Below are 25772 nucleotides of genomic sequence, written 5' to 3'. Positions count from 1 at the left end.
AACATATTATCGAAGAAGTGTCGAAAATAATATGAATATAAAATGTTTAAAACGATCAAAAGCTTCAATTAATTATATGTATAATACATCTCCATGTCATATCTTTTATTTCTGGCATTTAAAAGCTGCATTTAATCTCATTGATTCTGAATTTTCCTCCGGTTATTTATACAAAACGAAATACGACTTTCATAAAATTCGTTATACGTCGTTATTCGGACACTTTTATATATTTAGCTTCAGCATAAATTCAGTTTTTATGAAAAGAGATAACGAGATCTGTCAATTAAAATTAATGTTACAAATAATAATAAATATTTACAATTTTCAGGAAATAATTTTTAATCTTTATTTAAGTAACATTTTTAAAAGCAACTTCGTTGAAAACAGATATGTTAGTCGCAATAAACAATTAATAATTATTTTGTTAGAACATTATTATATAATATTAGTGTGAAGATAATTTTTATAACAAATAATATATAATTTATTTATCATCAACATACTATACAGTGATTCATTTTTAACTGTATTATAATATATGTAAAAATTATAAAATATAAACAATATATATACAATCTTTATATTTTATAGTTTGTGAAATACAGAATATATACGTTTTAATACAATTTAACTTTACATAGAATTATAAAAAAATTATAAACATAATTTTAAAAATTATAAAAAATTAAAAATGATAAAAACAAAAATAAAATTAATAAAATTATAAAATAAAATTAAATTCGCAACATATATATAAATATATATTTTGTGACGTATATTTACTATTTTTTTTTAGTCAAAGAGGGGGAGAAAAGGTGAACAGAATGTCCGTCAGTATCTTTTCACCAGGCATATTAATCATATCCATGCGAACGTGTTATCACTTGGTGTGTACTCGTTCGGGGGCACATGTATCATGATTTATTCTTGTCACTTACACCACCCCCGTAAACCAGTCGACAAAATATCGACGAAATTGCTTGATGAACGTTTTTTCCTGGTAACACGTGCGTTTACGTAATTTCTAAATGAATTTTTAGATTTGGATGAACATTTTTGATAGTAGATAATATTATTATCTCAAACGTATTAACGGTCAAAAGTATGATTTTTAGTGATAAATTCGTGTTTTCAAATTTTTCAAATTTCAAGCTTTCAAGATTATGTTTTTAAATTTTGAGGTTTGCAAATTTTTAATTTTTCTATTTTGCTGTTTTAAAGTTTTTTAATTTTTCTATTTTTCTCTGTTCAAGTTTTTTAATTTTTCTATTTTCAAGTTTAAAAATTTTTTAATTACCAATTATTGAATTTTCAAGTTTTTTAATTTTTGTATTTTCTTGTTTTTTAATTGTTAAGTTAAGTATAAGGTTTTGAGGTTATCAAGTTTTCAAATTATTACATTTAAAAATTTCTTAATTTTAAAACTTTTAAATTTTTTTACTAAATATTTGAAAGTTGCTCTCAGTTTTATCATATTTTAAACATTATTTAATTACCGATTTCTGTCAATATATTAATTTTATCTATTAAATAATATATTAAATAGGTTATGTATTAAATAATATATTAAGGTTATTTATTAAATGATATATTAAATATAACCAACAACTGTGATATTATTTCCTCTAAAGAATTTCATATAAATTGAACACTATATTTACGTACTTCTTTTCAATCACATCGAGACTCTGTTAAAAAACATTTATCTTTAACGAATCTTACGTACCTCAAAGTCGACGTCAGTGACACAGGAATATTTGCATGAAGCTACAATATAACGATAAAAACAGCTGGCATGCAGACAGTTATGTGCAAAAGAGGGATAAAACACCGGTAGAATACGAAATATATCTTTCAAGGAAAAAGAAACTGTGTTTCTAGAGTGGTTGCTATTGAAACTCGTTCCGGTGAATTGGAAAACGCTTTGTCACTTGTCGTTACGCTTTGTCGAAACGGTTTCCGGCTTCTTACGGTAAACTTTGTCCGGAAATATGCTAAAATATCCTGGAATTATTGTTGTGTTTTCTAAATCTTGTAAACACACCAATCGAAGTATTAAGAAATCTTGCGAAACAATTTACTGTGCTAGAAAAGGTAATAACAAAACTTGTCATAGAATTTTTGACATTCGATATATTTGAGGTTAGTTATAATTCGGTTTATGGTTCAAAATATATTTGACGTTCATTATAAATTAAATTAATGATCCAAGATATATTTCACGTAATAAATGTTTATTAATTAAAATGTTTTAGGAGTTTCACAATTGTGTAAATCTGAAAATTAAAAAGTCCAAAAATATTAAAATATCAAATCTTCAAAGTTCACCATTTAAAAACTAAAAAAAGTGAAGATATGCGCAATCCCTGATGTGTCCATTTCGCATCCTGACATCAAAGCAATAGGATGTTATTTAACCACATCCTATTTGTAAGGTGACGTCTTTTGACATTTATTGTAGCTATTCTTTGGTTCCATCAGAATCGAATAAGAATTCTAACAATCCCAATATCACGTATATTTAAAGGGGACACAAACGTCAATTCGTCGAAGGTCGCATTCCAAGGCATGTCCTTTGGATGCCGTAAGTCTGAAGACAACCATTCCTTAGAAAATCATGGTAGCTTATTCTAACCTAATTGTCAATTAACAAATTTACATTTACTTAACCACTAACAAGTTTACATTTAACAATTTATTTTTTAAAATTTAAATCACTTATGATACATAAACAATTAATGATTTATATATAAATAATTCTTTTATGGAATAATAAAAGAATACATTTTGAGCGCCATCTTAAAATCATAAAATGTGGGCTGTTGTATGAAGACATTCTATGCAAAGAAAAAATTGTTTTAAATTATTTAAATTGTTTACGTTGTTAAAAAAAGAACAAATTAATTCAATATTTTGTTAGAAGTTTGACATATTACCAACCTAAAAATTAAAAAAATGTTAAAAAACCATATACTGTTGAATTATTATTTTGTTGCAAATTATTTAAAAAGTGTGTTATACAAAAACATTTTATACAAACAAAAATAAGTTATTTTAATTCAAAAATCAGACTAATATTTTGTGTTAATTTAAACATCCAACGTAAACATTTTTTAAGGGGTTAACCTTCCAGAAACTATTACCAACATCATTACAATAATAAAAACTTTAATCTTGTCTGTAACTGTCTTTTTTCTTAGATTCTATCAATTGTGCGTTGGAAATAAAGGAGAAAATATTGTGGAATAAGTAGATTCTACCCAATGCACAGGCATTGAACATCTGCGTACAGCGCAGTTCGTTATTTGCGCCAACTTCATGCAAATTACCTGACAAATAGAACTGATTTTATTCAAGCGAAACTTTTTAGCCTTCGAAATCTTGAAATCTCGGTTAGGTTAGGTTACAAAGACCTGTTTGAACAAATACGATTGCACATGTTGGTTTATGCAAATTACACGAACATTCAGGTTAATGTTTGAATACTGCAATGTTTAATCATTGTAGGGTGTTCCGATTCACTATTATGTTGAGTAAATAATATTGCAGATTTTTAATTTTGATACAAGTGAACGAATATTGGAACTTGCTGGTAATTTAAATTCACTGCTATAAAAGAAAAGTGTATTATAGTAAACTGTGCTATATTGTTGCTATATTTGCTTTACAAGTATTATAACAGTAAACAAATATATTTTTACAATATTTACAATGTTCACAATAACAAATATATTTTTACAATATTTAAAATGTTTACAATAACAAATATATTTTTACAATATTTACAATGTTTACAATAACAATGAGATAATAATAAATTAATATATTTTTATACTTTTACAATTAACAATAAAGAAAAAATAAATATTTTTTGTTAAGAAAATTTATTCACAGAAAAATATTATATTTCAAATTTGCAATATTCTATAATTAAAATTATATTACAGAGAACACATAAAAAAATGTGTTCAATAATTTTGTTCATTATTAAATTAATTGTGTCAAAGAAAAAATGTATAATAAATTATTTTATGCAGAATATTTGCAATTAAGTGTAATAAAGAATTAATGAAAACTTTATGATCTTGTGATAGAAAATACAGAGAATAAAAGTAGGTACATTGTATATTGAAACAAAGTGGCAGTTTAATATAAAAAATTCTATTAACCAATAATCGTCACCACACGTTATAGGTATTCTGGGTCTAAAGTGAATTGCATACCACCCACTCGTGGTTTGACCTTTTTACTTTAATAACGATTTTACGTATTTCTTGTAGCCATTACCAGGTGTCGTTGAAATTTAAAATTATTTTACTCTTAATTGAACCACTCTATTTAACCAATCAGATAATTTACTTGTCTACAAGCTTTATTTGTGTATGTACTTTTAATTTAAACGTCCAGTAAATTTATTTATTTGGAATATGTTCACATGTAATAATTTTATTAATTATTTTTCATAATAATCATATAGTAATGAATTTTATGAACTATATTTTAAAATAAATATCTTTTGTCAGTCACATAATATTTATTTTATACTTTGAAATACTTTAAACAGTTATTCAACAAACAAGGAGTTCAACTAATTTAAATATTTGATTTATTGTTATCAAAAATCATTGTTACATATTTTAAGAATTTATAAATATGCTTATATATATTTTAAATATTAAAATTAAAAATTTTTAAATATTATTTGATTTATATTTTAAAAATAATATTTAAAATATTTAAGTATTTAAATTTTAAAATAATTAATGCAAAATAAAATATTCTTAACAACGCAAACATCTAACCTCAAACAATAAAATACATATTTTTCTTCCATAATTACAAAAACATTAAACCTATTATTTGATTACGCTACCGCTAATTTTTCCCAGTTAATAATTGAAAAATTAAATAAACTCGCGGTGAACGTAGTTATCGATTAAATTCCAACGCGAGTGGTTAAATACCTTGAATTTCGAGCAGAGTATAAATAGGCATGTACCTAATCGTGCGTTTAATTTAACGTTTATTCGGTAAATTAGTGATCCACCGAAATCATTCTGTAAATTATAACGAAATATGTTACTAATACATAAGATTAGGTTAGATAGTATAATCGTGTCACCGATAATCAAAAGCTTGTCTCATTAAATCTGATCCTATCTGTTCATATCGCTTTTCTTCAGTAAAGTACAGTATAGCAAGGTTAGCCTAACCCACGTAGATTAAATTGCATTCCTAAGGTGACATTCGGTTCACGTTACCAGAGAAAACAAATTATTTCATTAAGCCGGCGTGTAATAATCATTACACGTGCCACAAAATTTGCCGGCTCGTTTCAACAGTTAATTTTAGGAAAATGTCCGGAAACTGTTATGGGAAATTGATGAGAGCATTTTAAGAGAGTTTTTCAGGTTTCTGGTTCTGTTGTTTTCTAGTTTTGTAGTTTTGTAATAATAGGTTCTTAGTTATGCTGTTTTCTGTCTTTCTAGTTCTTTAATTTTGTAATTTTCTAGTTCACTACATACATGATAAAATATATTTATAACTGCTATACAATGCCAAGTATAATTACTATAGTAATATAATTAACAATTCTTTCTCGCCTAGTTCTACAGTAATTTCATTTTAATCATCTTGTATACTTCCGTTTTCATATTCGGAATTTAGAAGCACAGCGCGTCTTCTTCCATTTTCTCTACCTACACTTCCATTATCACTGTAAAGTTCAATTTCATTTACTTGTAATTCACTTTCTTCGTGCTCATAAAATTCACCGTCCTTGATATCAGAATATTCTATTTATATACTCTTCACTTTTACAATTAAAAGATTTTCATTTTTAGGATTTGTAAAATATTATTATATAAAAAAGAATTAGATCCTGTTCCAACGTTGTATTACGGCCATGTTTATATAACGCCAGATTGTTACGTTGGTAATAAAAAAGAAATTAGTTTCTTCTGTTGGCGACATTGTTTTAAAACTTTTTCTAAGTTGGTACAACTGATCGGGCCCGGTGCGTGACAGTTGTTTTTTCCCGCCAAAACAGTAGAAATAATGTGCGCGCTGTGATTACGCTGTGTTAACAGTGAAGTAATATATCTTCGGTTATAAATACAAAAAGTGTTATTCTTTACTGTTAAACTGTTTCTATCACAGAAGATGTTTAGTGCGATCAAGTTTCCCAAGAAAACATCGACAAATCTATCTAAATATCTAATAAACGATTTCGAGGTTCGGTAAACAGATTACAGTATACTTTTCTACTTTGAGAAGCACAGTGAAAATGACGTATTACCATACATAGTCATAACACAAAATTATTTTGATTTCAAATAAACGAAACGAAATTTCATTATATTACACTTTTAGTTGTCCCTTGCAAAAGTTATCGCATCGAAACAATGCAACAAGAAGTAATTTTAAAATGAAATTGTGAAATTGATTTTGTCCGGTGTAGTTCTAGTGTTAAATTTCAAGTGGCCTCTTTAGTGTCATCCCTCGCTGTTTTGACGTAATAAATTTTCATGTTGTGTCGTGAGCTGACGTGTAATGAAGTTCCTGCAATATCGAGCAACATTGTACCGCTGTTCAGTTTCACTGTACGCAATTAACGTTCTCAACAACTGTTCCAAGTTTGTAAAATTCGTACATCCAATTGCAGATGTAAAATCATGAAATATATTGCAATTTATTCATTTAATATAATCCAAGTTATAAAACTACCAAAGTCGACAAATGAGTGATTGGGTCAGGTTTATTATAAATTACACAATTTGCTAAAGTTTTCTCAGCATCTGTTAATTTTCATAGAAGCGAATTAAAGTGAATGTTAATTTATGTATACGTTTGTTTATTTAAATTAAGTGTAAATATGAAAATTATTAAATACGAAATGTTAAAGTGTTAAAATATTCATGTACATAATTTGAGATTTGGAATTTCGAGAATGTGCTTAATTTTTTAATTCAAAGATTCATTAAACTGTCGCAATTTTAATTTGAAGAGGCATTAACGTTTTCACCGAAAAAAAAGGCGAATAAAATAAAGATTCTGTTCCTATATGTTCTTCTAATTAAATGAACATTGGCAGTCTGTCTATAAGCAATCAAATGTCATAAATACAGCACAGAGAATCGTCAGCATATTGATGACCGATCGCGCTCTGTAAACAATCCTTTTCAAATGTTGATCCTTCATAGGCTTTTGATGGCGGTAGGCGGTGTTTGATGTAATTATCGCGAGCTGAATATAGAATTGGCAACAATTCAAAATCAATTTTCTTCGATACAGAGTATAGCTGACTTCGAATTATAAACGGAATTGCGATCACGAAAAATTTACATATGTGTGCGATTTGATAGGTAGCTGTGTTAGTTCTCAATTTGAAAAATTAAGAAATTTTGCAGGTTGAATGTTTGAGATCTGAAGAAGTTTGTATTGATGTTTAAAGAATTTTTTACTATTTGTTTAAAGAAAATTATGTAGTATATTTGCAAAATTTTGTGAAGACAAGATGAATTAATAAAAGTTTATTTAAATTATAAAAGATTTAATTACAAAATGCTTTTAATAATTTCCTTGATTATTAAATTTATTTATTTTATTAGAATTAGAGTTTAGGCAAAGTTTTTACTGAAACAATTTATTAAAAAAATTGATATTGTAAATTTACAATTTTACAATTTACAAATTTACAAGAATATTCTTTAACATATCAAAAGAGTTTTAATACAAATTTTAATACAAAAGACAAAAAATATTTTAAAAAATTTCATTAAACATAAAATTCAGTAAAATAGGAGAACCTCATAATAATTTTATGTTCTGTATTATTACATTGTATAGTTTTATAATGTGTATAATACTTTGAAGAATTAAAAAAGTGTAATACCTACTTCCATTTGCAGATGAGCATACTACTAGGTGCTAATTGTAAGATACATATTCCGGCACCTAATTAAGTAAAATCTATTTGAATGACGTCGAAAATTAGCGAAACTCGTAGGGCGGTATATTCTATTTTGGTTACGGTACACAATGTGATGCGCACGTGTTCGCAGTTTGGTTGCATGAGTGACAATTGTGCAACAAAGTTTAATTCTATTTGGATTTTGTGAAGCATACGTAACACGTGTTCCTGTCGCAGCGCCATTTCAAGGAGTTTCCGCCATTTTCACTGTTTTAAATTTTAATGTTATAGCTGACAAACTTTGTTTCTGTGTTTGATTCTCTGATTATGAATTAATAGAGCGTTTACGGGACGTAATTTTATTTAATTGAGATGCGATATATAGATTAACTTATGATACTTTAGGTTTATGTTACGTTTACTTTACGTTTGTTTTACGTTCTTTTTAAGTTATAATATAATAATATTAGTTAATAAACAATTAGTGATGGTAGTCAAAATAAGGTATTGCTAATATAAAATATAATTCCACAAAAAATTAAAAAATGAGAAATTACTTTTTTATATTAATTTATTATTTCATATTATTATAACATTGTAAAATAATATAATGCTATTATAAAATTATTTTCACACTAATTTATTATTTGATATCTTGCTGTTTATTTTATTGTAAGAATATATATAAATAATTTTATTTAAAAAAATTATTTATTTTAAGATTGATATTAAACTGTTGCAACTAACTGGTACTACAAAATACATATGCATATATGTAGTAGAGAACGTTTCCTTCCGTATTAGACTGACTTAATAGGTTCCCAGGAAACGTGAATATTAATTAAACGATTCTTCGTTACTAGGAGAGTAACAGACACAGATTCGTGCAGCGAAGCGTATAAATGTATCAGAAACATATGTTCCTATCCATTATACTAAATTCTATTCGATTATGTAATTGAGTCGATTAAAATTAATCGAGAACTAAACTGCTGTGTATTGAGAATGACAGATTTAGGAACGATAATTCTGTTTCACATTTATTTCATTTATTGATTTACAACATTTTGTTAATAACTTGTAATAATTTTATACACATAATAGTATTTTTTAACAATTTGTAACAAGTTTAATTAGTTAATAATAATTTTTTATAAATGTAATAGTAATAGATATAATTTATAACTGCTGTTTATTTAAATTTGTAACAATTTTTCAATCGTTTTTAATGGAAAATTTTTAGGTAATAATTTTTATACAACACTTTTTGATAGCTTATAGTTAAATAATTATTTTGATAGCTTATAGCTTATAATTATATATATGTATACATAACGATTTTGTGTAGTTAATAATTTTATATAATTACAATAGCAATTTGTGACAATTTACAATTTATTTACTTACAATAATTTATAATAATTTCTAACCATAATTTACAATAACTTCTAATAATTTACAATTATAATATATTACAATTTATAACAACTTATAACAACAATGTGTGACTTCTAATAATTTATAACCATAATCTACTACAATATACAACAACGTTTAATAACAGTTTGTAATAATCTATTATAAATTATAACTATCTGACAAATAACAAGCGACACGCGTGCGTTGATGTCATTTGTACGAAATCGATGGTTATGGCTTCGAACGACATTTTCACTAACATGAATATACGAAATTAATTTTCGATGACACGACGAACATTTAATTACATTCAGCTGTCCGCCATTTTTCGCATGATGCACCGATTAATTTCGTTGTTTCGACCGTGAATTCGAACTGGATAATTTCTCTCAAACATTTCTTTTAAAAAATTAAATGTCAGCACGTGACACTTTTCTCGCATGTGTGTTTACGTACTCTGCATACGTAATACGATTCTTTCATTAATTATTACACACGACAATGTGTTGCGAAAATGCTTGTCTCTTACATTTCACGTTTTTTTTAGCAAAACGTGGTTTGTATTATTTTAATTCATTTTTAGTTTGTTAAAATTGCGTCTTTATACTTTTTTAGATTGTTGACATTGTATTTTAGTTGTTTTTTAAATTTTTTAAATTGCACATTAATTTTTTTTTAGATTGTTATTATTGCATTTTAGTTATTTTTTAAATTGTTAAAATTTCATTTTAATTCTTTGTTACATTATTAAATTAAACTGATATAATTTAGTATGTACATACTTCATAATCAGTGAATCATTTGTGTTCCCTGTTTACATATTTTTTGGTCAAATTAGAATTTGAATTGTTACTTACAAAAATTTAATAGATTTTTAAAAAAATAAATTAATGTATTATACACTATAATACCATCATTGTATGTATATTTGTAAAATAAAAAATTAATTTACTGAAATATTTATAATAAATTATTCTATAATAATAATATTATAATGTGTGTAATATTATTGTTTTTGTTATTGTTACATAATTATTATATAATGTATGTAATATTAGTGTATAATGTGTATAATAATAATAACCTATATTGCATACATATTTAATATATTTTATATGCATATTGCATACATGTTTAACTCATTATATTCTGTACATTACATACATTTATAATATATTACATATTTCATAAATACAATATTAAATTTTTAATTTAGTCATTAAAATAATATGTTTAATTGAACAATATAATTTATCACAAGTATTTGAAATAAATATTTTATATCAACGTTTATAGTAAGAAAATAATAAATGGTTTTAAAACTACATTGCGGTTACCGGATTCCGTTTTCATGCATTTTGAAAATTTCATGCATACGGAACAGTGTTCTTGCATCAAAACATCATCCGACATTATAAGATAAATTACCTGTGTGACATCAAGCGAAAAATAAGATTTCAGTGAAGCGTTGCACATTCTATTGCATACTCTCCGTCACAGAATGTTTTTATCTTCAAATATTATCTCAAGAAAAATTTAAATTTTTATGGAAAAATTTCACGGTTATGTATTTTCCCCTATTTACATCAAGCATTACAATTTTTAATGAAACAAATAAATAGTATATTTATTTTTAACAGCTTTTATTTTTCAAATGAATATTGTTGATAAATAAACTAAATTATTGTTGATATTATCATATCATATAATTTATCCACTTACAAGTAATGATAGCACAAGTAATAACAATAATTATTTGTTTATTCAATGTACAAATATTTGAGAATAAACGGAATAAACAAAAAGTAAATAAATAAACTTAAATTTAATGTAAAATTAATTAATAGAATCGACAATAATTAATTATGTCGTTATTTGCCATTAATGGTGGCATAATACAAAAAGTTTCAAGTTTCCTCTTATTAGAAAGACTACATTATATTTTTATTGTTATTATTTAATATTATTTATAATTAACATATTTGTACATTTACAATTTATATGAATATTGTATCATTAACTTATAAATTAATAATTATTTAATAAATATATCATTAACTCACTAATTAGTTAATAAGTTAATAACTTACACACTTCATAAACTAATAATAATACATTATAATTAATAAAACCTTTACTTACTATATTGAAAATCCTCTTCTCTAAAATTCACATTTTTTTAATTGCACCACTATTAACCAATTTTTCATATAATTATTATTCACTTATTATTATATATCCATTAAGAGTATAATTATTTTTACCGCTACAAATCTTCTAAAAATTAAAAACCACATTTTTTGTTGCAGGTGACGTGCCAGAATGAAGACAACGTTCAGTGTATGCCCAGAACGGCCTTCCTGTCGCTAGTACGTCTACCGGAAGTGAACCCAAACTTGGCCGCCTACTCAAGAGTCGACAACAGAAATCGCGACATCGCACGTTTGAGAGCCTTGGCCGAAGAATCCGACGACGCAGAGATTTGTGTGCCTTCTCGTATTTATTCGCAACTTCTGAAGGAACCAAACGCAGATCCCGGTTATCCCATGAACGGAAGATCCCACAGGTTCTCGGATTTACTTGGCCGACTGTACGACGATAATCCGGAAATGGAATTGATGTCCGAATCCCAGAAACGAAGCATTGCCACTCTTGCCAAAAATGACGACCTTCCTATCAGCATTCAGGATCGCGTGGGTGAAAATGAAGAGGATCAGGAAAAAAGGGCAATCATTTCTAGGTACAGGTGTATTTCATCCATCTTGTATTTGAGAATCTTGGAAACTGATGGAATTCATTTTTGGACCGCACATTTTGTTCTGATAATGTTTTGGTTTAAGACTTTATTTGCAAAATCAAGTTTTATTTATACAAGATGTTATTTAAAAAGACAAGTTTTAATTATACAAGATATTATTTAAAAAGGCAAGTTTTATTTATGCAAGATGGTAGTTGCAAAATCAAGTTTTATTTATACAAGATATTATTTGTAAAATTAAGTTTTATTGATTCAAGATGTTAGTAGTAAAATCAAGTTTTATTTATTCAATATGTTATTTATAAAATTATTTTGCATATTGTATTGTTACATGAAGACTGTTTTAAAGGAATTCCAACTGATTCCATTTTGTTTTCTGTGAGAGTTTGGTCTTATTTTCAAATAAATTCTATCATACATTATTACTTACAAATTTTATAAAAAAGAATTGACAATCTTCATGAGAGTCGTACTGTCCCATTTTGCTATCAATAAAATAAATGTTTATCCTCCTTTCATATAAAATCTTGTATTCTATATTACTACTTGTGGATTTTATAAAAAAAGAATTGGTAATATTTGAGAATATAATTGACTACATTTTTTCTATAAAATAGATTTTGGTCTGGTTTCCAAATAAAATCTTACACGCTACATTGTCATTTTCAGACTTTATAAATTATTAACGCTTATGATTATCTGACTATAATTTACTTTTTATGAAATAGAATTTTAATCTCATTAGAAGAACTTAATTAATTTTCTGAAGTCTATGGTATTTAACCAAAAAACCTCTTACGTAATGTATTATTTACTTGTTATTTTATTTGTAATTGTTAATGATTGTAATTAGGTTACATTAACTTAGTTAACATTAATTTAAATTAGGTTATGTTACATCAAACTTATTCAAGTTATTAAAAACATAAAACTTAAAGTTATTAAAGACATAAACACTTAATGTACACAATATGAAAATTAAAAAATCTGTCAAATCTAAAATTCTATATTTCTAAATCTTTCTGGTAATTCTAGTTAGTTATGTGCATTTTTATAAAAGCATCTTGAAGTTATATAATTGAAGTTGTAAGACTTACTGCAAATACTACTTAGCCTACTTAGTGTCGTTCACCAACATGTCTTTTGTAAACGAGTTCGATACGTCCACTCAAGGCAAGCCAAACTTACCGAACTTCCGTAAACTAAATCAAGCAGCAACTAATGCCTGACCATAAATCCCTACAGTCAGCAACCAGGATCCGAAGTTTCCGAGAGCTACCTACTCTCCAACCAGGGTTCCCCTCAGGAGTCGATGGATAAACGAAACGTGGGCACTCTTGCGCGAGACTTTGCGTTACCGCCGGGCAGACGAAACATTGCTTCCCTCGTTCGGGACTACGAGACGCAAACAAAGAACAACAGAGACCGCATGTTGCCCATGGAGGGCAAAAGAAACGTTGCATCGTTAGCCAGGACTTTCACGTTGCCCCAGAGCGGGAAAAGAAACATCGCCTCCGTGGCCAGAGATTATGGTTTACCTTACGGGAAACGATACGTTGGTTCCTTGGCGAGAATCGGCGACTTCCCCATGAGAGAGCAGAGGAGCGTGGCTTCGTTGGCGAAAAACTCGGCATGGCCCGTGTCACTGAAGAGAGGAATTTCCGTGCCCGGAAGTGTGATCCTGAGAGCCCTCTCTCGTCATGGCAGATCGTTATCGGACGAGCTGAACGCGAGAAACTATCTGATGGATCTTCAAGAACTGGCTAGTTTGGAGAATCAGGACGATTACGACGACGTGGAGAACTGGAACGAGTTTGAAACGAATGACGGCTTCAGCGACAGGAGACCCAAGAGGCAGATCGGCTTCTCGGATGAGTATCCACTGCCGGTAATGCAGAACACCAATGTATTCGATTATGAGGAAATGATGGAGGCACTCAATGGACAATATCCGATCGCCGAGAAGAGGTTCTTGGGTGAGTAAAATATTTTTGTTAACATTTATTATTATTTTCGGAATTGTAAGAGTATTTTTGCTTTGAGGTTATTGTGTTGATTTTATAAGAAATGGGAAGTTGGAGAATAAATATTTTTGGATAGATAAATTTTTTGGTTGGACTTATAAAAATATCAAAGTAACTACAGTTTTAGAAACTTATAATAATATTGTTATTTTTTACAGATAATTTGATATAGAAATTTAATATAAATAATTTGATACCGAAATTTAATATAGGAATTTAGTATAAAAATAAGAAATGTTAGGAAGATTTCAAGCGTAAATATTTAATTCTTTTCAGCATTACGTGATATTATACAATAATTCAATTTAATTAATATCGTATTTATGCGTCTCATGAAATTCCTTTCCCTGTTATAACCAGTCCTTATCCTCTCATATTTGACAAAAATAATCCAGTACTATTTAAAAATATTTTACAAGGTATCTCAAAATAGATGTACATTTTAAAAACTATAAAAGATATCGAGACATTTTTTGCTAGTTCACAATCTGATGGAATATAGAAAAATATGAGTCGAGTGTTCTACTTCTGGGCCGCCATATTTAAATCTTGACGTGTCAGTTGATCACATGATTGCAAGATGGCTGCGCTTATTTATTTATATAATAAATATTAAATTACAGAGATGTGCAGTAACAATTTATTTCTCCTATTAATTTATTTAAATTTAATTTGTTTAAAATTAAATAGTCTTATTACTGTATTTATTTCTATAGTATATTGATATTTATGTTATTTATAATTACAAGCAAATGATTAGCAAATATTTTTAAGTTTTACATTAGATAAATTTTTAATTACATCAATTTGTATCTAGATAAATTAATAGTTTGATAAATAGAGGTGGAAGTGTCATAGCAAATATATATTTCGAAATATGTTTCAATTACACGTTTCAAAAACGAGTTTATGAACTGGTAAAGTGATAGATATCCTCCTTCCTGAAATTTCCAAATATAAACTGTATCCTAGCGAAGTGATACTCCGACGTTTCAGTAACGTTTCAGTTAACTTCATAAGCGGACTGAAAACACACTGATATATCGAAACTGCTGACGAAGCTAGCTTTGCGGAACATTGCTGGTGAATCGTCGGAATATAACTTTGCAAGGACACTTTTATGTCCGGAAAACCTCATGGCAGAGTTATCGCGATAACCTAGGTCACTAAAACCTGAAAGAAAAAAGTTTGTACCTAATAAATAATTTCTATTTGCCATGTAAAAATTCTAGTTTTGACACTGTGCAGATAATAGCACTATCGGCGATATAGGAAAAGGGAATTTTTCATCACTCTTTTTGCCTGATAAATTTTAGATATTTTAAATTTTCAAATTATCAACTTGCAAATTTTTAAGTTAATTGTAGTGATTTAGAAATTTTGAGATGTTAGAATTTTTAGATTTTAGGGAATTTTGGTGTCTAAGAAATTGGAAGTTTGAAAATATGTAGATTTAGAAATTTAACAATTTGAGTACACAGATATATCAAGTTGACAATTTTATAATATAAAAATAAAAAAGTCCAGGTTATTAGATAATTTTCAAAACACATATTTCCTTTGAATTTAAGACTCCTGCTGCTAAGTTGTCCTAAACATATTTCCTTTTCGTCAGTTACGTTTTTGTAGGCAACCAGGGAAATCTCAAGAATAATCCAAGCAAACACCGACCTTAACCTAAAAATGTCTTCCACATTTTGTCAAACCAAAAGTCACAGAACCTAAGTAACTTAACCTAAAGCACGCCTACACTACACAGAAATGTACATCGATATTGAGCCACCGTGTAAAATATGTATAGGCAAACCTGTCAACCGTAGCTCATTGACAAAAGATATAACAATACTAAGTATTTGTTCTCGAGGGTACATGAATTTTCGGTTTGGACATTATAGGTAAAATAGGGAAAAGCACTAAACTTAACTGATTTGGGGTTCGAGAACCCCAGGTAAGTACTAGAAAGCAATAATATCGACAGTGCTATCTGTTTTACCTGTTTATCTTTTTCTAATACCGTTTGCCGATTTCTTTTTCCTCAGGATATTACAAAATACTAAATTATTTATCACACACGATCTCTTATAGTAAACATGTCAGTTGACAGTCTTTAATAATATTTATTTAATAGTGTTGGTAACTGTTAAAAATTGTTGACATTTTTATACCATTTACTAATTTTTAATGTTCAGAATACAAAAATATTTTAATGCCAGAACTCTAACGGTCAGAAAGTTATGCGTATGTAAAGTTGAATATTTTTAGCTTATTTGATATGTGAGTATAATGCCATTGATTTTTATCTATAATTTTATTAGATTATGTTTATGAGTGTTAAAATTATTTTATAATGTCGTCTATTTAAAAAAAAAAACTAATATCTGTTTACAATTAGTGACCGGAAAACCAGTTTTACCATTTTAATAACATTATCCACTTGACCGACCGTCGGCGCATGCGCAGAATCCAATATGGCGTCGCAGTAGCTAAACGCGCCAAAAGCACAATTGACGTGCGCATAAATTCTTAACCTCTGAATGTCTAATGTTAAAACTAGTTTTTTCGTATTCTAAACAATGAAAACTACTAAGTGGTCAAAAATTAATAATTTTGCGTGTTCCAAAGTAAAGTTTACCTTTCAAAGTGTTTCGTAATTTCATACTGAGATGGCGCTCGTTTCCACGCCACAGATTCGCGCGCTCTCGAGAATAAAAGCACACGTAGTTTTGTTATATCCGTAACAGCCGTAGCCGAAGTGTGTAATCAATGATCGATAAACCGAGGGCAATATGTGAATGTCAGAAACAGGTTCTGCACCGGAGATGCAGCCATCGATAGACGAGTTCGGTTACCCGGAAACGTTTCGAGCAAGTAAAAGACACATCGCGTCCCTGGCACGTCTTGGTTGGCTACCATCTATAAGGGCAGCGCGATTTTCGCGATCGCCTCGGTATTTGGTTAGCAGGTCAGACCATTAGGTTCTCACCTGCTCATTTCTCTCTTCCTCTCTCTGTGTGTATATTTGTCTCTCCTTGTTTCTCTTCGTGATTGTCTGTCATCCGCTCTCTTCACTTTGTCGTGCAATGCGCTGCCTTCAAACGAGCCGCAGCCTCATCGTCATCGACCACCGACGAAACGCGTCGTCGACGATGGAAAGTAATTGTTCGAGGAATACCGTCATTCAGAGAGAGAGGAGATCTCCGGATGCCGTAGAGCAAGCAAGTCGATGTTCCACCGTTCACCTTCATTTGCTACAATTTGTTCCTCCGGCGAAATTTTCGAAAACTTTCAAACTTTTCGCTGAAATTTAACAGATATACTTTTTTGTGTAAATATGTTTGCTAGGATTTTTGTACATTCGAACACAATTTTTTTTGGCACTTTTATCGTTTATATTTAACTATTTTACTGACGTGCCGTGAAATGATATTTGAAATTTGGTGGTGTTGCATAATGTATGGTGTTGGGTAATGTATCAGTTTTGGTTAGGTTAGTTGATAAATTGTACTTGTGCATACTATACTAAAAAACGTAGTTAGGATTTTGAGAAATTAACAAGTTGTAAGTACAATTTTACATATGTTTATTATCCCACATTAATTCTTAAATATTTTAACGGATCTTAAATATTATTTGGGTAATAATAAAGACTGTACACTGTAGATTATGTTAACACAACACTTATAAATGTATTTATGTATATAAGTATATGTGTGCTGAGTGGTGACGTCATACATAATATTGTAGTTAACCTAACACTCATGCAAAATTTTTATTTTTAATTTTTTTTTTGTAACTTATAATTGAAACATCTTACTAAATATTATATGAGAAAACAAACATGTGTAGTAGTAAAGTTATAATAAAATAGTAACAAGTTTATTTTCGAATCGGCAAAAATCCTAGTGGCAAATATTTTATTTATGCAAAATGAATATATTTGTTAAATTTCAACGCAATTGATGAGTTTTTGAAAATATAACCTCTTGTTGTTCTTATTACACTTATACGTGGATCGTTTACGGTAGTTAGCTGCAACGTATTATACGCGTCCGGTAAGTTGGCATACGAATGCAATGCAAATCCTATGGGTTCGTATGCCATCTTACTAGACGTGCGGATTTTGAATTTGGAAATTGAGGATTGGGAAATTTCAGAATTTGTAAGTTCGGGTTCTTGAAAAATAGGAAATTTCGAATTTGAGAAGTTGGGGTTTTAGAATTTGAAATTTTGGTAATTTGAAAATTCAGAAATATAAAAATCTGGAAATTTGAAAATTTAATAGTATGAAAGTTTTCTAACTCATAAATTTGAAAATTCGCAAAAAGTACCAACAGTCGCCAATTTATATTTAAATTCTATTTTAACTAAAAATTGAATAATTTAACAAATTTCCTAATCTGAGGCCCCTTCTGCTTTCGCAAACATCCGTCATTGTTGATAGTAAATGTCTAGGTAACTAGAACGTACGTTAGCTAGTTTAGCGAGAGGAATATTATAGATAATAGATTATAGTCTTAGATTCATGTTTATTATAAATATATGTATTATTGTACTTTGATTCATTTCACAGGGTTGTCTATTTGAATTAGATTTGTCACAAAAAGCAATAACCAGTTCCAAAGTATCTTCTATGTACTATGTGCGTCCAGTAAGATGGCAGCTGAAAGCACTGCATATCTTATTGATTTGTGTGCCAACTTATCAGACGTGCACAGTACTTAAATTCTATTGGAGAACATTATTTTTAATAGTTTTAAGTTTTTGTTAGTTTCTTGGACAGCCAGATGTAAGTGACTTATTTTTTATTATGGTAAAATGTTTTTTATTTATATAGATTAATATATTTTTATTTTCTGATGTTAATAGTTAATCAGTGTATAGACTGCCCTGTACTGTCTTTTTAGTATATGGACAGACAATGTTTTATTATGTGTACAAAATTTATATTTAATTTATTAACAAATAATGTATGTAATGTAATTTTATTTACATATGTACTTTCTTTATAAAGGAAGCCATTTTGTTAGAAAGAAGCGCCATCTTGATAGAAAGAGACGCCATCTTGATGGAAGGAGGCGCCATCTTGTTCAAAATAAGCGCCATTTAAAACATTGACTGTCTCTAATGTAAACTGGCCAGATTTCCTTAAAACATACTCAATATATTTATAAATGAAAACTAAAGCATAAATAACGAATAATAAAAAATAAAAAACACTATAATATATCTGGTCAATTTACCTTAACGTTAAGTAGTTAAGTGTTAAATATTAGATTTAATGTATCACATTATTGAACATCGTCATCAAAGTATCTCCTGTCAGCGACTAACATAATTGTCCAATGTGCTTGTGTATTCCATATTTTTTACGCAGCAATCAATCAAGCCATCATAGGGATTTTTAATCACATGACGATCATTTTCGTATCTGTTTCATGTTTTAGCAAGTAAATGTTTAGACCTCGCCAAATAGCCAACGAGATAGTTACAAATAGACGCAGAATCTGTGTGCTGTATAGAACTAGTAATTTGCAGTGTGTCTAGGGACATTTCTCGTGATCTGACACTAATAGAATCGATGTTTATTTTAGGGAGAATTCCGCAGATGGGTCCTCGTCCAACTACCCCACCAACCCGTCGACAAGGTCGCTAAGACGAAATACCAACTCAAGGCCACCCAAGCCTCAAGGCAACGTTCGAGCCTTGCACCGAGATTATCGACACGGCTTCAAGTTTCTTGTGTCACCGACCATCGATAACGCATGTCGCCAGAAACTCCCTAGCCCGCCGTTAACCATTTAAAACTTCATTTATTGATCACGAAATTACTATACCATCTCTCGTGCATCTTTAGAGAAGCAAATTTAGCCAATCGTACGCATTTTGCTTGAGGAAAATCGGTTTCCAACGCTTTTTCTTACTAGTTACCTACAGTCGGTAATCATTTCATTTAACAGTTGCTAGTGATTTTTCTTGATTTACTTACAAAGGATAGAGAAACATTTTTATGTATAGAGAAAATGAAATGTAATTTTTCTCCCATAGAAATCAGTTCATAGGGTTATATTTGAACAATTTTTTGGGGACAAAGAAATGAGACAATAACAGAGCAAGCTTCTCCCTTGCTGTTATGCTTGTTATTATAATTACTCTCGTCTTGAAATTCCTTGTACTTAGAAATAGAAGTATTATTTTTGATGTGATAGCGTTGATTTGTACGAATTCGTGTTGTAGATTGTTTGTCACTAGCGACAGAGACTTTTATAAGATGAATTAGTTAAGCTCTTTGTGGATATACAATACGTACTATTTTATATATACATATATACATATGATAGTGACTTTGTACGGTATTTAATTTAGTGCTTACTGTTCTCTAACTCTAAAGAAGTAAACTTAAGAGATGAACAAAATGGCTGTTCGTAATTAAATACTGAGCGACGTTCAATTTTTTACAAAGCATCATTAATAAATTATGGATGTTAGGAAATATTACTATAATAACTTTCTTGTGGTAGTTTTTCAATGGAGATTTTGTTCGCTCATAATTGATGTGGTGGAAAGTGCTATTTAATTTGAAAGAGAGTAGAACTTACTAGGAGTTATCAGATTTAAATAACATCACATAGTCTATGTATAATATTATATTTTTTTCACATGTTGATTAGTATAGAATTTGTATTTGTTTTCATTTCCAAGGGTTGTATAAGATCTCATATTTTGTACATGACAAATTGTCCACTGTGTCGGTTATGAGATAAGTTACACTATAACCTAAACGTTTAATATCAATAGATGGTGAATAGATAAATTCTTCAAATTAATTTTAATTATACAAATACAACTGCTAAGTAAAAATGAAGAAATAAAATTGTACGTTGCTCCAGTAATTTTCACTTGATCTCGAGTCTTTGATGTGATAATTGTTTTTTTTATTTAGCTTAAACTAAACTTTTGTTATCTGAGATGTCTGTTTATCTTAAACTGAGGATTACGTTTCAAATATTTAATTGCGAGTTTGACTAGACAATGAGCAGTGACAATAATGTTATATTAAGAATTATAACGTTAATAATGTTAAAATAATACCGATTATGTCTGCAATATGAAATTTTATTCTTATATTGGCAATGTAAAGCACGCTTGAAATTGGAATGTAGTTAATTTAATTATTTTAACAGAACTTTTTCAACTCTTCACAAATTGTGTCTTATGACTTTACTAAAATTCTTTGGTGTTTGTGTGCACTGTGTTAATGTTGGATGTACGAATTACATTGCAAATATAAATTATAATTATTGGCATACTTATATGTCGGTAAGATAGGAATATTTACTGTTTAATTATAAATTGTTGCAAATTATCATTGCAATAATCTCACTGTAATTTTCATTTGCAGTATTTAATCTTTTGACAAAAAATAATGTTATGATCTCTATTGCATTTTTTGTATTTAGTTGCATATTGCACTTGAGTAAAGATATTAATACTATTTATTTCTATTTCATAAAAATTATTTAATTATTATAAATATTATTTTTGTATCATTATGCAAATTGTTATATTTTTTATCATTGTAAGGACTATTTTATTATTAACAGTATTTCTGTTGTTTATATTGTTACAGAAATTGTTATTTATTTTTTTAGAACAAAAACTGTTATTAATTTTATTATTATAAATGTTATTATAGTAAGTATTTATGTAATTTTGTGTCTCTCTAATTACGCCAATAATCAGCGCATTAATAACAAAAACGAAAAATGTACTTCTATAACAAAGAAAAATCATGTAATTGCTTGAGACAATAATTTGAGATTTCTACGGCAACAATTTACAAGCTCAAAAAAGAAAATATATAAATGAAGCCGTGGCGTAATCTTCGACGTATAGCAGTAGTCGGTGTAAATCTTTTAGTGCTCAGGGCTTGCAAGCTCGATAGTAACTAAACGCGAGAATCAGCTTTCTTTTGTCTATGATACTAATCGATAGATGATTGTGTAACATGTGTATGTTAATATTATAAAAGTACGATCGGTAAGAGATCGAGGTGGAGGTCTTGAATCGATCGATATCATCGATTTGTCACTGATTGTCCATGTCTTCGATTTTACGGTAATGTATTTATGTGTTTGTCTAGACAATAATGGGTAAACGTGATGACAATAAAAGCGATAATAATAAATGGTAAAATAAAGATCTTGTTTGTCATATCATCAATATGGTGGTATTTCTTTCCTAACCTTTCCTAATTTACTTGACTTTGCAACTTCTTTGTCCGCGTTTTTCTTTTGCACCACTCAACCAATTGTCATCAAATTTTGCACGTACATGCATACGTACATCCAGATGGACATAGACAAAAGAATTTTTTAAATTGGACTCGCCACGCAGGAATAATCACCGAGAAAACTGATCCTTATAGACTCCAATGTAAAAATTGAATTTGCGCGCGCTTGGAATTTTCGTTATTGGGAATATTGCAAAACACCCACCGTTTGATATTCAACACATAAATTTTAAAAACACTATTACGGAATAAATATACAGTTTTATACACATATCTTCGTTCAAAAAATATTCTTGGATATATCGAGACTAACTTGAGTCGAATGAGGGTCCGAACCCGCATGTAAGGAAAATAAAAAAATGAATATTTCGGCACTTTGGCGACGTAGTATGGTTCCTGAGGCATTTAGAAACAAATATCTATTAGGGTTTGAAGCGTTTTGAAGCCTAATAAAGCCGGGAAATCAATTTTTGTCGAATTCGGTCCAAAACGGTACAGGTGGCGCCATCTAGCGGTGAGCGGCGGAACTACGAAAAAATAAAATTTCGATTTTCTCCGAAATTAGGCAATTTTACGTATTTCTGAGGGTCAGAAATTGTTCTGTGACCTCCCCAGAACCTATATATTGCCACAAGAACGTCCTCAGAGCGCTAGAAAAGAAAATAAAAAAATAAGCCAAAACATGGACTAAAAAATTGGCGTCCATCTAGCGGTGAAAGTTGGAACTACAAAAATATAAAAATTCGATTTTCTCGAAAATTAGCAAACTTTGAGTGCTTCTGAGGCTCAGAAAGTGTTATGTGATCGAATTAGAAGCAAAATAAAGCATTAAAAACTTCCTGAAAGCTTTAATAAAGAAAGTAAAAAAAATGTCATTTTATGGAGAAAATTTGTGGCGCCATCTAGTGGCAAAACTGCGAACTAAACTGAAAAAACGTATGTCCGAACACGCGTTAAGGAAAAATATAAAAAGTAATATTTCTCAACTTTGACGATGTAGTATGCCTCCTTAGACATTTTAAAGCAATTTTTGTTGAATAAGTTACTCATTTTTTTGCCTATTAAGCCCAGAAAATCAATTTTTATTTGACCCCTTAACGCGTGTTCGGACATACGTTTTTTCAGTTTAGTTCGCAGTTTTGCCGCTAGATGGCGGCACAAATTTTCTCCATAAAATGACATTTTTTTTAGTTTCTTTATTAAAGCTTTCAGGAAGTTTTAAATGCTTTATTTTGCTTCTAATTCGATCACATAACACTTTCTGAGTCTCAGAAGTACTCAAAGTTTGCTAATTTTCGAGAAAATCGAATTTTTATATTTTTGTAGTTCCAACTTTCACCGCTAGATGGACGCCTATTTTTTAGTCCATGAAATGGGCTATTTTTCTATTTTCTTTAATAATGGTCCTAGCAGGCCATAATTAGGTTCGTTCGATTCCGTAGGCGACAAGGAACAATTTGTATATCTCAGAATTTCGGAAAAGTCCCTAGTTTTCGAGAAAATTCTGATTCTCTATTTTTGTAGTTCCAGCTTTCACCGCTAGATGGACGGCAATTTTTTAGTCCATGTTTTGGCCTATTTTTTTATTTTCTTTTCTAGCGCTCTGAGGAGATTCTTGTGGCAATATATAGGTTCTAGGGAGGTCGCAGAACAATTTCTGATCCTCAGAAATACGTCAAATAACCTAATTTCGGAGAAAATCGAAATTTTAGTTTTTCGTAGTTCCGCCGCTCGCCGCTAGATGGCGCCACGCGTATCATTTTTGTTCTGATTATCTGAGTCGTCGGTCAAGCAGAGTAAAAACACGTGGTTTCAAAAAAGGTATTTATTCAGATTTTTAGAATCTCAGTGGCTAAAATTGAATGGGATCTTTCATATCCCACTGTGACTGTTACTTTATTGAAGTACCACTAACATTTTTTTTCTAAAATAATACGAAAGTGTCATTGTAAATATGTATGTATTGTGTGAATTCATACTCTCTTGTAAAGTACAATAAACGTGTCACAAGAAGTTACACCTAGTTTCGTTCAATTATTTGAACCTTGCTCCAGATACTCTCGCTTCCGCGTTACTCGATAAATTGTACGCATTATGCGAATATGGAACGAATCCATTTACACAACGTTGAAAAGAGCTTGCATTATTAAAGCACGAACGTGTACGTGATTCATATTCTTACTGAATGGGATTTGAGGAGATTAAACGTGTCGCAACGGTGATATACAATGGTTTCAGTTTCTTAGTAAAATATACTTTACGTGTTTTACGAACGCATAAATATTTACGATTTCGCAAAAATTATAATACCGATATTAATTATCGACGTGTGCTCGAATGAGATATTGTTAAGATATATATTGCTGAATAGTAAATCAATTTTTTAAAATATTCTTTTGACTGTGAATAGAAAATGTGTGGTTAGAAATATCTATTTAGTGCAGGGACGTATCTAGAATGGGGGGCAAGGGGCTCTGGGAGATTTTGAAGAAAAGGGACAATGTATGCTGGAAAAATTTTGATAAATCTTTAATTAAAATTAATTAGGGAAGTACTATTTATGTATTATATATTTATACTGTTAATTGTACTGTAATATTATATATTTACACTATTATTTATACTATTGTAACATATACTATTATATTATATATTTGAATTGTTATTTAAACTACTGTATTATATATTTATAATATTAATTATGCTATTATTTAAACTATTATTTTATACATTTACACTATTATTTATATTTTAAGAAAATCGTTTTAAAGTCACTTCAATATTTAAATGTGATCATACCTGCTGTCTTTAAATAAATTTTTCTTTTTTTAAAGTTAATTATCTCGAATATTTTATTACATAGACTAATTTCACTTTTGTTATTCTAATTTCTCTTTTATTATTCTAATTTCATTTTTAAATTTTATATTCACTTTCATAATTCTAATTTCATTTTTATAATTTTAATTTCACTTTTCATAAAAACTAAAACTATTTACATTTTCATTAAACAAATTTTCTCTTATTTTATTACATAAATAGATACTTACCTTATATTTCATTGATTAATTCAATTTCTTCAAGGATGTAGGGTAATCAATAAAAGAACATATTCAATAAAAATTAAAAAATATTTTCTTTACACTTATTTCAAATTATTTCTTACATCAGTATTAAAAATATATTATATACAGTGATTTATTTACAAATTATAGAAAATTCAATAGCGAAATTCTTTAATATAAATATAATATCTTTTATCTAATTACTGAGCATTTAATAACTGATCTTAATCTTCCATTGCATTCAATATTTTCGCAATTTAATTTAAACGTTAATTACAACGAAATTCTTACAATTTTAATA

The 25772-nt window shown here is 28.8% G+C and overlaps 1 protein-coding gene and 1 long non-coding RNA gene across 11 annotated transcripts in view; both read left to right on the top strand.

Annotated features, from left to right (window-relative positions):
- Nplp1 (Neuropeptide-like precursor 1) overlaps positions 1 to 22336 on the top strand; it is a 30753-nt gene extending 8417 nt beyond the window's left edge. For 2 of the 10 annotated variants that reach the window (XM_076534085.1, XM_076534092.1), the window contains exons 2-5: positions 11644 to 12074; positions 13338 to 14068; positions 16916 to 17078; positions 19708 to 22336. In XM_076534085.1, coding sequence (XP_076390200.1) covers positions 11644 to 12074; positions 13338 to 14068; positions 16916 to 17078; positions 19708 to 19918 — 1536 coding nt within the window. In that variant the 3' untranslated portion in view covers positions 19919 to 22336. The other 8 variants (XM_076534087.1, XM_076534090.1, XM_076534086.1 and 5 more) reach the window with 8 other exon arrangements.
- On the top strand, positions 1610 to 3197 carry LOC143264939 (uncharacterized). The gene is made up of 3 exons (XR_013038912.1): positions 1610 to 2145; positions 2259 to 2438; positions 2531 to 3197. It is a non-coding gene; the product is annotated as an uncharacterized LOC143264939 (long non-coding RNA).
- Positions 22337 to 25772: the final 3436 nt, after the last annotated feature.

The sequence above is a fragment of the Megachile rotundata genome, chromosome 8 (assembly GCF_050947335.1).
Source record: "Megachile rotundata isolate GNS110a chromosome 8, iyMegRotu1, whole genome shotgun sequence".
Classification (NCBI taxonomy): Eukaryota; Metazoa; Arthropoda; class Insecta; order Hymenoptera; family Megachilidae; genus Megachile; species Megachile rotundata.
Note: the sequence above shows the minus strand (reverse complement) of the source record. Positions and strands in the feature narration are given on the sequence as shown.